Genomic DNA, 15,953 nt, shown 5'->3' with positions numbered 1-15,953 from the left:
TCACCAATGCCTCCATCTTTTCCTTCAAGTTTTTGCTCAACTGTTTTGTGAGAGGGATTTCCTGATCACCATGTATAAAGTGGAAACTCTTCTTCTCCCATAATTGCAGTACTCTGTGCCCCACACACCTGCTTTTCCACTGCCTGATATATATTTCCTATGTCTTTATCTTCTCCTTCTGTGAGATGTTAAGTTCCATGGAGCATATACTTTATATTTTTTGTTCTCTGCTTCATCTCTGATACTTAGAAAATTGCCTGGCATGCAGAAGTTGCTTAGAGATTTGTCAAGTTATTGACTTTGCATTGTTTTGTAACCGTATTAGCTAAATCATTCAGACTTAACTCTGACTTTAATTGATTTTAGTGCTTATCGCTGGCACTCGGATGGCATGACTCCCACATTTTTAAGATCTCCTTGCACTCCTTCTCCCCCTCCCCTTTCCTCTTTCCTTTTATAATTTGTCCCTTGAATAATTAAAGTAGATCTTGGGTCATTTTTCTTCAAAAGCAATGTATAGGTGGCATGCTTCCAGAGCCACTACATATCTGAGAATTGCAATCTCAGTTTGGTGCCTTGTTAAGTTTCATTTTTTATTTCTTTGGTTGGTTTCTGGACTTCAGAATTTTTTTGAACAAACAAATTTGTTTGTTCTTTAAAACTTGAAAATTTTACCAGGATCCACTTGCTTTGCTTATGTGTTTTTTTCTCTAATATATACTGATTGAGACTTTCATGTACCAAGCACTAGGCTAGACTAACTTCTAAGATTTTTTTCATTAATCTCTCTTATAGGAAGCTTTTCTTGATCTATATAATTGGAGTTTTTCTTTGGCTCAGGAAAGATACCTTCTCAGATTTTCTTTCCTTCTCTTTGATAAATTCTGATCTATTTATCAGGAAAACCAATTATCCGTATGTTAGTTCTTCACATTTGCTCCTTCATTTCTATCATCTTCTATTGCTTTCATCTCTGTTACTTTCTTCCAAATTCCTGGAGTGAATATTCCCTATTAGGTATTCTGTACCACTGATTCAATATGCTGCAATGTTTCCTTTGTACCTCTGATGGTGGCTATGGTAGATTTTATTCATTTATCACTTAGTTATATATATATTTTTTATTCATTTATTATTTACTATTATTAGTCACTATTATTTTATTACTCATTATTATTTTATAATTGTTTGCAATTATTTTCTCCTTTGTTTCTTATCAGGGACCGAATATCCTTGCCCATTGCCATATCACTCAGCGTGCCTTCGTACCAGAGCTGTAATGCTTCTGTGCCTCCTTAACTCCAAACTTAGCCATATACATGTTGTTGCCAATGGAATGCAAGTGGGTATATGACACCAAAATCCAATCAGAAACTTTAAAAATTATACTAGGGTGTGTTTTAAAATAGATCTTTCATACTTCTTCTGCATCTTGTGGGCCTTGCTGCCTTTGTTCCTTTTTTTTTTTTTTTTAGAATATCTTTTAGGAGGATCCATTTAGGTTTCTTTCTTAATTTTAATCACCATTAAAATATAGGATGGTTGCCACTGAACAAGGTGAATGACTTCCCCTTAAGTGTCCCTTCTTGTTGACTTCAGAGTACTCCTTGGAGACTAAGATAGCAGACTAGTTGAGATGCACAGCCTCTAAACAAATATCCAGTGTCTAGCTGTCTTGCATCTAGAGTGGCATTGCAAGACTGGTAAGAGATGCCATGTCCTGCTGCCTGGTGGTCTGGCTACTTAGGTGAACCAAAGTCATCTGTAGGTTTCATTCCTTGTAAGAAACAGTAGATAAAAACTGTAGCCTCTAAATTGTGCTTATCTTACTGTCCTCCCTTCCTTGTATCATCCTGTTATATGCCACATTATTGAGATTTTTCCTTTCCAGTGGAGGAAGACAACAAAGTTTTAATGGCAGGTGTTGTAGGAGTTAAATGTCCGTAGACATCTTATATGGGAGGGAATGGTTTCCCTCTGGTTTGTGAAGCCCCCTGTCTCAGAGGAAAGATACCAGAGTAAGGATGGGTGGTATAGACTTTCTTCCTTTGCATCCCACTAATCTGTGTGATGGTCATATCTCTGCTTTGGGTAGTGGGCATCCCTCCTGGAGACTTGGATATCATTGAGCAGTATTGCCAATTTCTAGATCCTCATAACTTTTTTCTTCTTTGTATTCATGAGCAACACTACTTATTAGGCAGTATCCAATTTCATCATTTTCTCAAGTAGCTGCAAAAGAGTACAGGTGAATTTCTACCCCCCCCCCCATTCTAAGAACATCTTTTCCAGCTCAGCAGGGTCATGGTTGATGTAAGAACCTTCATTTTTCTTGGCCTTTTCATCTGGTTTCCTGGGTCTTGGTGGGACCAGAGTTCTGGCAGTGACACACTGGCTGGTGGTTGGGTTTTTTTTCTCTGCCATATTTTAAGGTAAGTGTTGGCAGTGCTAGAAAAGGATCAACTGACTTCTTCAAACCTGTCACATCCCAGAAAGTGTTGGGTGTTGGCCTTAGAAAGACCTGTCTCCAAATTCCTGCTCCACTACTTACTAGTGGTACGACCTTGAACAAATAACACAAATCCAGTCTTTCTTCAACTATAAAATGCCCACATGCTTTGGTCAATATGAGACTTAGAGAAAATGAAAATATTACACTTGGGAAACAACTGGCACAAAATTGGGTGCTCAATAAATATTGAATGTGCTATTACAATTAGTATAATAATACCATCGTCTTGATACTGGTGGTTCACACAGAATGCATGAAGAACGGAGGGTCGGGTTGTATTATCCATGTTGACCCCATGCTCCTGCAGCTGCACTTGTCAAGCCTATAACTAATTACCTCTGTGACTTTGGAAAACTCCTGTTCCTTTTCCATGCTTCTATTTGTAAAATAAGGGCATAGAACTATATCAGGATAACAAATATGTTTAATCTTTATTGTTAACTCCAATTGATCAGTACTGGGAACCTAGAAAACAGACTTAAAAGGATTCTGAGGTCATGGCTGGGCTCAGAAGATAAATTTGCCATAATTTATTAGCAATGTCTAGCATGGGTAGGGAGGCTGGTTCTCGCAGCTATCCCAAATTTGCAGGTCTAAACTGAATGTTCTCTAGGGATTTTCTCATCCCAATCATCTGGTTCCTTTTCTGGGTCTTCTTGATGGGCCTTTGTAATTTGGTAACATCCTGTCCATACAAATGAATATTTAGTATCAATGGAGTGAAAAGTATGTGTGGATACTCCAGTTAAGAATCTGAAAGAGGACATCTGAGTGGTGCAATTGGTTAAGTGTCTGACTCTTGGTTTGGGCTCAGGTCATGATCTCAGGGCCCTAGGATCAAGTCCTGCATCAAGCTCCACACTCAGAGGGGAGTCTGCTTGAGAGTCTCGCTCCCTCTGCCTCTCCTGCTTGTGCTCTCTCTCTCTCTCTCTCAAATAAATAAATAAAATCTTAAAAAAAAAAAAAAGAATCTGAAAGGAGAAGGGTAGACCATGAAGCTCCTTCTCCAAATGGAATGAGGGTTTCTTTGAGACTTCATTGCAATTTGAGAAAGAAAGAAAAAGAAAAGAAAACACTTTCATCAGAAGGGAAAACAAGATAGTTCCCTAAAGTTATGCATATAAACCGTATCCCAGTGATGCCATCTAGGGCTCGGAATATCATTTACCGGTAGATTTCTGTCCGATAACATTTAGCAATGGATACACTGGTGGGTTTAATCAAACCAGAAACAGTTATTTCCTGATTTCCTATTGAAAGTTATAGGTTTCTAACAGATGTATAATTCTATTAATGTGTGCTACAGATAGATTATTTTAGAAATTGATTTGTCCACTTCCTTTGATATTCAGGATCTAAGACAACAGTGTCTTATTTCTGGGATAACTTGGTTAACTCGGGTAATGAGATTTGATTTTTATGAATCTTCAGGAGGAAATCATGCGAATCGCTTCTCAGTCTTGCATTTTTGTAAGGAAAAATAAAACACCTGGTTGTCCATTGGTATTTTATCCATCTTAAGCACAACATTGTTCCTGCAAGTCAGGGATATTCACCTTAGTTTTAAAAGCTTTTCAGGTGTCGATTTGACACTAGGTCTTCCTTCTCTACAATTTCTATGGCAGAGTATATTCTTCATGCTTATTTTTCATATGCCTCACTTCAGAGAGCTACGGCATCTGTTGGGTCCTGCTATGGTGAATTTGTGATCTCTGGCAAAGCACAAGTCACCGGTCTATGGTCATACTGCTCCACTAACTATGATGAAAATAAACGGTATTTTAGACCGTTTTCTCAGAAACAATCAATACTGTATATGAATTTTGTTCACAGCAAACCCTCGGCAAAGCTCAGTGATAGAAGGGCATCTGTAGAGGGGAATTTATGACTATGACAGCAGCAATAAGCAGCTGAAAATAATCTATGAGACATTTTCAAATTGCCCCTCATGAGCTGCAGTCCTTGTGCAAGATAATTTGTGGTTCTCACAGAATACCCTGCAAATTGGGTCTTTCATCTGCGTTGTGTTTTATAGTTAAAACATTTCATTTCTCATATTAACAAGTGATAACTCTGCATTTGTTAATCTAAACAATTTGATTTCTATTTTTCTGTGCTGAGAGGCTGTTGACATTTCAGGGTAAGTAATTATTTTCATTGCCAACTGCTATTTGTGGTGACTGTAGGCAAAAGATAGAAATCTGAATATACATAGGCATTGTGTTAATCATTTTCCGTGAGGACTGTTCGTAAAACAGGAATCTAGTTGCCTGAGTGTTCATCTGTACTTAGAAATCTAATAGGACACGGGTGTTGATGAGTGAAGATTCTAGCCACGCTCAGGGTTTTCTGCGGTGTATTGGAAGTTCTCTCATATACCCACCATGGGCAGAGGGATGGGGTTGACCAGCAGTATCACCAGACCTCTGGCAGAGCACTGTGCACTCGTGGTCTGAAGTCACAGTAGCAAAAGGGAGGATGCGTTATTGGCCTTGGTGGCTCCCAGCTTAGGTAATACCTGTTCAAGTATCTTAGCGCTGGTTGCAAGGATTACATGACGAACGTTCACGAGAACACCTCTCACCATGCCTGATGCCTAGTGTGAGCTCTGGAAACATTTGGTGAAATGGGGATATGGGGCTGGCATATAAAAAGATCTTCTAAATTTCCTTTGTCACGTTGCCTTCTTGGCCAAGGACTTACAGTCCAGGGCAAGGGAAAGAATGATTTTTTTTTTCGCCTGGAAAGCAACCATTCTGTCCTTAGATTGGATGCTCAGCCTTACCCACCAAGGCGCCGCCCAAGGCAGAGCAGAGAGGAGGCACCAGGGCTTGGGATGGAGTTCTTGGGACAGCCAGCTTTCTCTGGGGTCTGTGTTTGATCTGAAAATCCATGCTAATTTTGCAGTCTACTCCTCAACATATTGAAGTTTATTTTAACATTCAGAAAAAAAATGAACCCCAAAGTTGATACTTCTCCCCAGCCCCCCCCCCCCCAGAAAATCATGTAGCAAAATTGCTGCTCTAAGATGGTCTATCTTTAGCTTGTGGCACAAGGGGCCCATGCTAGTTGTGAGGCACTGTGGGCAGGTATAGATGGCCTCTGTGATGTTTGGGGGAGCATCAGCGTGTGTCCTGCTGGGTAGGCTGTGGTAGGTTCCTCAGTATTTCCCGTGGCCTCTTCATACCATTGGCCGAGGCTCTGGCTGCATCGGAAAGGGAGAAAATACTCCTGCTTGTGTGGACCTCCCATTCACATTCCAGGTTAGGGAACGGACTACTAATTTAGGATCCAAACTGATTTTTACATGGCCTGAAGGAGTGAATGTAGAGCCAGTACCCTGAATGGCAAATGTGTTTTATCCTTTGAACCAATTCCAATTGATTAGTTCTGGTTGCCTATAGTGCTGTCTTAAGAAGGCATCTGTGTTGCATCAGGGCTCAGCTGGGAGGAGTGCTGGGATTGATTAGCGATGTCTGTCAAGGCCTCTGGAGGGACCGCTGACCCTATATATTCGCCATTCTTTGCTTTTGACATGTCCTTAGCTCCTCTCTGTCAATGATTTTAATACTAACAGGTGACTCTAAGTATGAGATGAGGCATCGTGAGAGAGAGCAGGTAGATGACATTTTAAGAAAGCCTAGCATGAGAAAATGCACATTTACAAAATGCAGAAATCTGGAGCCAATTATTGCCATTACAGAAAGATTCCATGAAAGGCTCCTTTAAATAGCGAGCTCCCCTACTGCATTAAAATGATGATTTAATTTACAAAAATTCACTTTGCATGCAACTCTTCAGGACTGTGCCTGTGGAGGAAAGCAAGCCACACCTGATTTTTTTAAACCTCGGCCTAAATAATGTTCAGGATGGCTGCTGCCACCTATCTTGAGTCCCTTGATAATTTCCACTCTCTGCAGACTTCCTTCCTACTTCCTCTGGGGGAGTGTTGAGTAGACAATCTGGGTGGTGGTCAGCAGCTGCTGGCTTCCACCGTGCCCACGGCTGCATTTCATTAGTGGGTAAACTGATTGCTCCGAGTGTGTTTATGTGTGGGTGTGGCTGTACAAGCCTGTGCACTCCGTGCACTATGTGTGTGGATACAGAGACACACAAGCCATTATCTTGCTCTTAGCCCACCCTAAATTCATTCCTGCTGGAAGAGTTATAAATGGAAGGTTCCAATCGCCGGTGGATACAGGATTTTGGTAACATGTGCCCCGGATTCCAACTCCCCGGCCTCTTTGTGTTTGTTTATATGTTATTTACCCTTGCTTCAGAAAACTTCCCCAGACCCTGGGCCTGAGTCCCATTATCCAGACATGGAACCCTCCTCTTCCTCTGTGGCCTAGAAAGCCCCAAATGGTTTTCTGATTTAGAAAATTAAATATAATCTGACTCTTGTGGCAAGCTTTGCGATTCCCAACCAACAGACTCTCCCATTAAATATATAACATACACAACATCTAAAAGTATCACCAATCTCACATGAATTTGAATTATAGAGGCATTCAGTGCCCCTCGGGTAGGATTGCCAGCTTCTTCCCAGGCGCTCAAAATTGGGCAGTTTTCCAATGGACCATAAAGCTCCCAGGAATGCTGACTAGCACGTGTGTTTGAATTTCTGTTGCTCTTTTAAAGCAACTTAAGGCAGGGACGAGTACCTGAGAGGGGTATCTTCCCTTCCCCTGTGTCCTGCCTTCCCCACATAGAGTAATTGCAGTGACTTCTCAGACACAGAGCACAAGTGTCATCTCTATTTCAAATGCAGTGTTTTTAACATCTCAACATAATCCCCCCCCCCAGGGGAATATTTATGCAGACAGGTCTTTTTTTTTTTTCCTTTTGAGTAAAGCAAGATGAGACCTTAGCGGTGAATGCATCAGCCCTACTCAGACACTCTCTCTGGCTTGCAGTGATTCTTGCTTTCTGACACGGAGGCTCTCAGGCTGGTGAGCTGTCATACAGCTCTTTTCCCTCCATCTTCACAGGCGCATTGGTCTGAGCCAAGCGTCCCCCCTGGTACTGGGCTGTGACGGCCGCATAGGTGCAGCCGTAGACGGCAGCCGCCAACATCATGAGGCACACGATCCCGCACACAACGCCGGTGATGACGACGGTGGCCACCGCGTGACGCAGGTTGGCCGGCCTCGGCTTGGGCTTGAGCTCACACTCCGAGGGGTCTCGCTGCCCTGTGCTGTGGCTCTCAGGAGGCCCAGAAACAGGCTGGTGGGCAGAGCCCAGCTGCTGCCCCCTGGAGGACCCCACATCCGGAGAAGGGAAAGGGCAGGGCTGGTACAGCTCGTGAGGGATCTTCAGGAGCTCCTCTCCCTTCCAGGTGTCCGGTGACGCACAGACGACGCTGTCTGTTACTCCCCCTTTAAAGAACAAAAGCAAAGGATGACGACAGGGCCGGAGACAACTGAATTCCAAAATCCTCAGCCTGCAAAAACTTAGGCAGATGGAATTTCTAAAGCACCTGTTCCCCGCCACCTGGAGTCGAAGGACTCAACCATGTTTTATGATTTTATGATTTCTAAATTGGCTAAATGCTAAAAATGCCACACACTGAATGGGCAATTGTGTATGACCAAGGATTTGTTAGAATCCAGGTCACTGCTACCTTATAAATGCCGAGGGAGAAACGATCCAGAAGCCGACAAGGAGGGTACTGTGGCCAACCACATGCTTGCCACTCACCCCAGTAAGGAACCCGCCACGCAAGACAGCTACTGTAGCAAATTCCCATTGGAAGTCTGAAATACTAAGTAAATACGAGAGTGTCCTGTGTTGTGATGTTTTGCGTTAATTACAAGGCCGCGATGTGTCTACCAGCGCCCTTCGGTGATGCCAAATGGGGAGGTCAATGGCCTTTTGCGTGTTTGTGTACCTTTGACAGTAATATTAGTTTAGTTCATGGAATTAAGTACAATTAACATGTTTCCTCGGGCCTTGGAACATTGAGTAATTTGAGAACCGAACTTTCCAACACGTTATTAGAGCCAGGTTCCACTCTCTGTAAGGTGATTGATTTCCTCAGGTATGTGGACTTGTGTTGTTCGGGGCGGGGGGGGTGGTTTGGGTGGCTAGTAATTGTTTTCTAGAAAGAGCACTGAGCTAACGGATTTCATTCTGGCCCAATATGACCACTGATTTACTATCTGACCTCAGGCAAATTAACTTCCCTGATTACAATTTTTTTTTTTTTTTTGTAGTAAAAACACTGTATTTGTATCTGACTTGGTAGTTTACAAAGCACTACTCGGTAAGTCCTCACAACCCTGCTCTAATGGGTAATTCTTGTCCAAGGTCACCCAGGTAGGTCATAAGTGGGCCGATAAGCACTCAAACCCAGCCCATCCCCTTGATCCCAGTTTTCCCACTGTGCTCGCTGCCTCTCTCCACTTCCTCCTTCCTCTCCCCCCCCACCCCCGCCCGAGCCTCTTGAGGTCAGCAGAGTTAATACAATGACCCTCAGTGTAGCCCTTTGACAGGGCAGAACCTGGCCTGCATGACCTGTGGCTCAGCTCCCCTGGCTGCCATGAGCTTCTCCTCCAGGAGGGCTGTGAAGCCTGGCACCACTTTTAGCCAAGTTAGGTTGGAGGTGCTTTGTACACACCACGGGCGGATTATGAAATGATACCAGAAAGTCACATGCAGGAGATGGGCATTTCAGTGTCGTTACAACCTTCCTTCGCACAGCTCTTCAGAGTTTGCAGAATGCCTTCCATCCATCGTCTGAGCTTCATAAGCCGGGTCCTGCAAGGCCCTATGCGGAGATGGGGCCATTTTGTAGTGCCATCGTTATCACGGCCCGGGTCACACCGAGTTTAGTGGCTACGGCAACACTGAACCTGCACCTTTTTGTGGCCACTGCTTGAAACTGAATTGCCGACTGCTAGAGTCACTTGGGCCCCTTCCGGCTTCTTCAGTGATTTCCCGGAGGCAGAGCCCCAACCCTAAAGCAGAAGGGCAACAGAGGAATTTCCTCCTTTCCTGAGCTGACATGCAGGAGGCTAGAGGGGCAGGGTGGCCACTCCTGATGGGCCCTAGGTATCCTCGGGCTATGCTGAGACTAAGGATCCCTGCCGCAGAGACCATTTCGTGCTTCTGCCCAGGAATGTGTTGTAAGGCAGAAGGCCAGAGAAACCGAAATGAAGTGTGGGGCTTTGAGAAGAAGTGGTGATATTCAGCCTGGCCAGAGAACACTGAGACACCCCGCAGGGGAAGAAGGGCTGCCTGCCGTGGGCCCAGCAATTCTGGAGGCTGACTCATTCCTAGACTGAGGTGGTTCACCCAGTCCCTCCAGGCTTAAGCACTATCTTCTCCAGTTTCAAGCTTCCTGCTGATCAGTATTAGGGGGGGAGGCATGGCCTTGGGACCCACAGCACCGAGGAAATACACAGGCTAGAGCCTGGGGCACAGCTGGAAGTCAGGGGCTGTGGCCACCAAGAGCTCCATGGCCACCTTGTGCAGCTGTGTCCTCAGGAGTCACCTCCCAGCCTTCCACCACCATCTCTTCAGCCATGAGCCCAGGAGGCAAATCCGCTGATGACAGCTTGTGGGTCCCCCTCCCTTCTATATCCATGGAAGCTGATAATGTAAGCAGTCCCAGCTTGCCGAGCCCTCATTATCCCCCACCTGGCCCCTGGTAGGTCTTTACCAGTGTCTTGGAAGAAACTGGATTCCAATCTTGAGTCGATTACTTAGCTGTGTAACCCTAAGCAAGTTACTTGACCATTCTTTGCCTTTGCTTGCTCATCTGGAAAGTGGGACATGGGGGTAATAATTAAAAGTCATGTCACAAGATCGCTCTTAGGCTCAGCTGGGGGCAGGAGGTCAAGTATTTAGCACAGTGCCTAGCTGTAAAGGTTCAATACAGTTAGCTGTTGACATGAAGATGATTTGTTTACTCTTGAATGGAGAGAGAGCAGTACTAATCACGAAATCTCTGTGCATGCTTTTGTAAAGGAGACATTTCGTAGGTATTCATCAAAGCACGTTTTTTGGCTCTTGGGCCCACAGGAAGGCAAAATTTCCCGAGTCTTTGTGGTCAGGTTGAGGACTGAGCTGTGGCCCATGGAACCAATGAATGCCACTTTCAGGCCACAGAACCCCCTGCTTAATCCTCCATGTGATCTGTTCCCACTTGGTGGTGACCTTAGAGGCCACGTGGTAAAGTGGCAGCATTAGAAGCTGGAAGGAGCTTATGTCCCTGAATGACTGTGTGGGACCCAGCCCTAACCCCCAGTTCCCTCGAGTCTAACACGAGCGAGCCACAGACTTTTACTGTGCCCATCACCGACAGGGGTGTCACATCAACCAGTCTGTCCTGACTACTACCTTACTATTTGTATTTATTTATGTATCCTTTAAAAAAACAAGGTCTTGACCAATTTTTGCCTTCCTCAGTCTATATTATTCCTCAGGGAGTCTGAGAATCAGAATGGGCCTTTCTCGGGCTTCCCTGCCGGGTTCTACCTGGTGGTGCTGAGACCTGGCAGGGGGTGGGGGTGGGGACACTAATTTGTCCAAAGGTCACCAGCGAGTTTGTGGCAGAGTAGGGAACTATCTCCTATCTCCAATCTCCTATCCCACGTTGCTTCTAGTGTCCTGGACCTGGAAACTATCTTTTGTCAAGAAATGTTCTTCAATGAAAGCTGTTTCTGCGATGGTTTGGCTTATGCTTAGCATTTAGTCAGAACACAATAGCTAAAGCCCTTCCCCTCTAGGTGTGACAGGTTTTATTTGCAATGACCTACAAGAATGATTTTTGCCACAGTCTATGCCCCTGTTGTAGGTCAACTTGAGGATTAGTTGGCTGGGGATAGGCTATTTGTTATATATCGTTGATGGGGATTCTTACCTCCATATTGTATATCTGAACTCACGTTGTGCTCTCTCCCTCTTCCTTCTGTGTAACTGCTACAACCATCCAGATTCTACTGACTCCCTGGTTCATGTCTACAGCCCTGAGATCTTCTGAGTTAGAGGTTCAAACATACAGCCACCAACTCAGCAGCACCCTTGGATGTAATGGGCACCACCAGCTTGACTTGTCCCAGATTCAACTCTTGATTTGCCACCTCCCTCCCCCATGTACTTGCCCACTTGCCAAAGAATGCAGGACCAAGACCCCACCTCCCAGTCTGCCCCTTATCAACCCTTGGCGTCCCTATGTATGTGGTTAATCTTGCAGGACCAAACAGAATTTCCCATTATAGACTTTTTTCTTTGTTCCTTCATTTCCCATTCCAATCCATTAGCAATTTCTATTAGTTCAATATTCCAGATACGTCCCCAAAGTTGATCATTTCTCATGACCCTGGCCTGGGCTGCCATCTTCTCTTCCCTGGGTGACTGAAATCACGTTCCTCCCTCATCCCCTTGCTGCTGCTTCTGCAGCCCGTGGTCTGCTCTCCCTCAAGTCACCAGAGTCACCTTTTGAAACGTAATTAGATCCTGTTCCCTTGACTAAAATTCTTCATGAGATTTCCATTTCATCTAAAATAAAATCCAAATGCCTCAGCCTGCTCTGCACGCTCCTACATGACCTGGCCCGAGTCCTTGTGTTGCTCGGCTCCGTCTGTTCACTCCATCCCTTCCTCTGGTCTCACCACTCTGCGTGCCTCTTTCTGTCTCTCAGTCAAGCCAAGCTTAGTCCCCTGTCAGGCCCTTTGCCATTTCTCTCCTTTCCCCCAATTATCTCATGGCTCATTTCTCCTCCTTGTTCAGGGGCTGCTCACCCATGTCACCTCCCTGTCCTTCCTGTCTGGAGTGGAGCTCCCATCCTGTCGCTGTCTCCCCTCGCGCCGCCTCCTTGCATCCTTAGCGCCAAGTGCTGTCTGAACTTGCATATTGATTGGCTCTCTTGTTTAACGTCTGTTTCTGCTACCAGAGTGTAACCTCCATGATGGTAGAGATTGTCTTGTTCACCTTTTCTCGTTGTCTAGAAAAGCGCCCAGCTCATAAGTGGCATTCAAGCACAGGAATGAATGAATCATGCTTGAAAATTAAGAGGAAGGAAGAACTGTGATGTAGAGGAAAGAAAGTGGGGCTAAGACCCAACATTCATTCATTCCATTCTTCTCTGTGCTTCTACTCTGTCATCCTGGGGAAGTCACTGATCATCTCTGGGCTGCCATTTCCCATTGATCGTAGGCCAGCATTGAGTTAGAAGGGATTGGAAAACTTTTCTATAAAGAGCCAAGTAGTTAATATTTTAAGCTTTGCTATACACGACTATTCAGCTTTGCCCTTGTGGTGCAAAACAGCCAAGGACGACACATGATAAATCAGCGTAGATGTGTTCCAATAAATATTTACAAAAACAGGAGATGGGCTGGATTTGGCTCTTGGGCTGTAGTTTGGTGACCCCTGGGTGATTTCCAGAACGCTTATCTTTAATATTCTAGATTCTTTTGCTTTGATTTTTATCATCTGGTTAAAGAAATAGTAAACAACTTTAGAGAGGGGTCCCTGCTGCTTCCAATTTCAGTAACAGTGGTACTTGCTACAGCAGAAGGGACAATCTCAGGGAACATTTATAGCTATCAAATTGGTAGAAGCATACATGGGGGAGGAGTCCCAAGGAGAGAGACCCTACTGGATCACACTTGAAAATTAGAATCTTGTGCCACTTCGGGGTCGAGCAATTATTCAGGGGGTGAATTTCCCTCCTCCTTAAGGGCCTGCAGCTTTCAGATCAATAACGCTGTTAATCAAAAAGTGGAAAGTTATCTCCACAAATCATATTGGTGGATAAATTTAAGTCATGAATTTAAACACCCTGTAATGACTCGTTGCCTCTCTTGCCTGCCATACCCTAAAATGACATCAGTGTGGAAAAGCTTACACGGGCCCCTTGCACACTCCTCAACGTTCCTTCTAATGCAGACAAGAGACGAGGTTCAATCCTAGGCTCGTAACACACAGAGGGGGACTTCCCAACAGACTGACCTTTATAGATAAATTTCTCCAGCCAGAGTTTAAGACTGAGCAAGTGGCAATTGCACTGCCAGAGGTTGTCCTTGAGCAATAAAAGCCTCACACTGGGCATGGATTCCAGGAGCGCTCGATCAAGCTGCCGAAGCTGGTTTTGTTGAACTGCAAATACGGTCAGGTTCTCCCAAGGCCTCCCCAGGGAGGCGGGAAGGTGGCTTATGTTGTTTGAGGACAAATCAAGCTCCCTCAGCCGTGGGAGGGAGTGGAAAAGTCTGCTTTCCAGGGAATGCAGGGAGTTCTGGGTTAGGTTCAAGACCTCCAAGTGCCGAAGTCCGTGGAAAACCCCGGGGACCAGATGCGAAAGGGAATTGTTGCGCAAGTTCAGGATCCTGAGCTGTGGCACCGACCTGAACGCAAACGCCGGAAGCTGGTGTAGCTGGTTATCTTGCAAGTGCAGCGTTCGAGTCTGCGGAGGCAAACCCGAAGGGACTTGGGCCAGCCCCTGCCGGCTGCAGTCTACGGAATGCGAAGATGAGTGACAGCGGCACTTCTCTGGGCAGCCGCCCGCCAGCCGGAGCAGGACGAGCGCGCCGGACAGCAGAAGCAGTTCACCTACGAGAACAAGAAGAAACTGAGATGCGAAACCAATTCGTAAGTGGTGTCAGCATGTGTTCCCCTTGAGATCGCAAGGAATGTGCCTGCCTCAGGGCGGGGAACACCTTTTACAGCCTGTAGGAGAGGGTCTGCCATTCCCCATACTTCGGAAAGTCGGGCGGCCTGAGTACGTCCCGGTGGGGTCGACTGCTGCACATTCTGTGTCAGAAGCCTGGGAAAAGATACTTTCCCAGTGGCTCGGTAAATGGAAGGGGGGAGACTTAAGGATATCACGTAGGAAGGTGAAAAATATCTTGGGGGAGGGGCGGTTCATGCCTGTTGTAAGTGCCGCAGAGTTATCTGAGGCCTGGAGTTTAGAAAAATGACAGGCCAACCCGATCGTCACATTTCTGAAAAGTAGGCTTCAGATCAGTGTTGTCCAATAGAACTTGCTGTGGGGACGGAGATGATCTTCACCTGCTGGCCAGTCTGGTAGTCGTTAGCTACATGTGGCTACTGGGCTCTTGAAACGTGACTACTGCAACCAAGGAACTGAACTCTTATTTGCATTTGATTTTAGCTAATTTAAGTTTAAATAGCCACATGGTGCTAATGGTTACCATCTTGAATCGGGCGAGTTTAAAGTATTCCTCCATATAGATGTGCATCTTTGCGGGTGTAATAATTCTGTGAATGATGACCATCTCACTTTTTATTCAAGAGATTTTAACAATGCAGGAAAGCATGTAGTAAACACCCATATTCCTATAGCACAGTTCTGTCAATCATTCAGAGCTTGTCATATTTTTCATTTTTTTTAACTTAAAGAAACAAAGCATTACTGTACAGTTGCAGTCCCTTTGATTCGCCCCCAAGTCATGTTTTCCAACATGAAGCCCCCTCACCCCTACCATTACGGACATATCCTTCTAGGCCTTTAAAAAACCAAAACTTAGGGGCGCCTGGGTGGCACAGCGGTTAAGCATCTGCCTTTGGCTCAGGGCATGATCCCAGCATTATGGGATCGAGCCCCACATCAGGCTCCTCCGCTATGAGCCTGCTTCTTCCTTTCCCACTCCCCCTGCTTGTGTTCCCTCTCTCGCTGGCTGTCTCTCTGTCAAATAAATAAATAAAATCTTTAAAAAAAAACAAAAACAAAAAAACCCCAAAAACTTAATAATAACAACAACAGCAAATAGTCATGTAGCATGGGTTTTGAGCCAGGCACCATTATAAGGGCATTATAATATTATATTACAGTATATATAACTAATTAATATTATAGATAATTATATATTGTTTATAATTATATAACATTATTATATTATATATTATAATATATATTTAAATATATAATTATATGATATATTAATATTTATTATATATTAATATATTTACTATTATATATAATTATATATAATGTTATAATATAAAATATTATATATATTAATTTAAGCCTCATAACCTTGTAAATCTGGTTCTATTACATCTGCATTATAAAGGTGAGGGAACTGAGGCCCAAAGAAGCTAAACCACTTGTCCACGGTCATATAGTGAGTAGTAGAATCATGATTTGAACCCAGTCTTTTTCCAGAGTCTGTCAGGATCCTTACCTGCTGTGCTTTAGCACCTGTCAAGCTTTTCCGCACATGCACAGCACATAATGTTTTATATAGTGGTCTTGAAAACTCTACAAAAATACCGTCCTTGGCATGTCTCATTCTGCCATTTACTCTGTTCACTCAAAACCGATCTAGCCACGTAGATATGGAGAGAGTTCATTCATTCCTTGTAAATACTATAGACCATTCCATGGTGACACCACGCCAGATTTAATATTTAGCCACTCCATTGCTGATGGACGTTTGCGTTGCCGCAGTTTTCCTTCACTATAAACAATGCT

General features: G+C 44.5%; 2 protein-coding genes across 4 annotated transcripts in view; one reads left to right on the top strand and one right to left on the bottom strand.

The window, feature by feature from the left end:
- CACNA2D3 (calcium voltage-gated channel auxiliary subunit alpha2delta 3) overlaps window positions 1-15,953 on the top strand; it is an 834,102-nt gene that overhangs the window by 693,000 nt on the left and 125,149 nt on the right. The gene's annotated exons all lie outside the window — the stretch shown is intronic.
- Window positions 7,408-14,718, bottom strand: LRTM1 (leucine rich repeat transmembrane protein 1). The gene is made up of 3 exons (XM_045807133.2): window positions 14,671-14,718; window positions 13,472-14,087; window positions 7,408-7,890 (listed from the first exon to the last, which is right to left on the bottom strand). Exons 1-3 carry the CDS (start codon window positions 14,716-14,718, stop codon window positions 7,457-7,459), a joined length of 1,098 nt encoding a protein of 365 aa, XP_045663089.1. The 3' UTR covers window positions 7,408-7,456.

Source organism: Ursus americanus, chromosome 14 (assembly GCF_024610735.1).
Source record: "Ursus americanus isolate L20-20 chromosome 14, mUrsAme1.1.p, whole genome shotgun sequence".
NCBI lineage: Eukaryota > Metazoa > Chordata > Mammalia > Carnivora > Ursidae > Ursus > Ursus americanus.
Note: the sequence above shows the minus strand (reverse complement) of the source record. Positions and strands in the feature narration are given on the sequence as shown.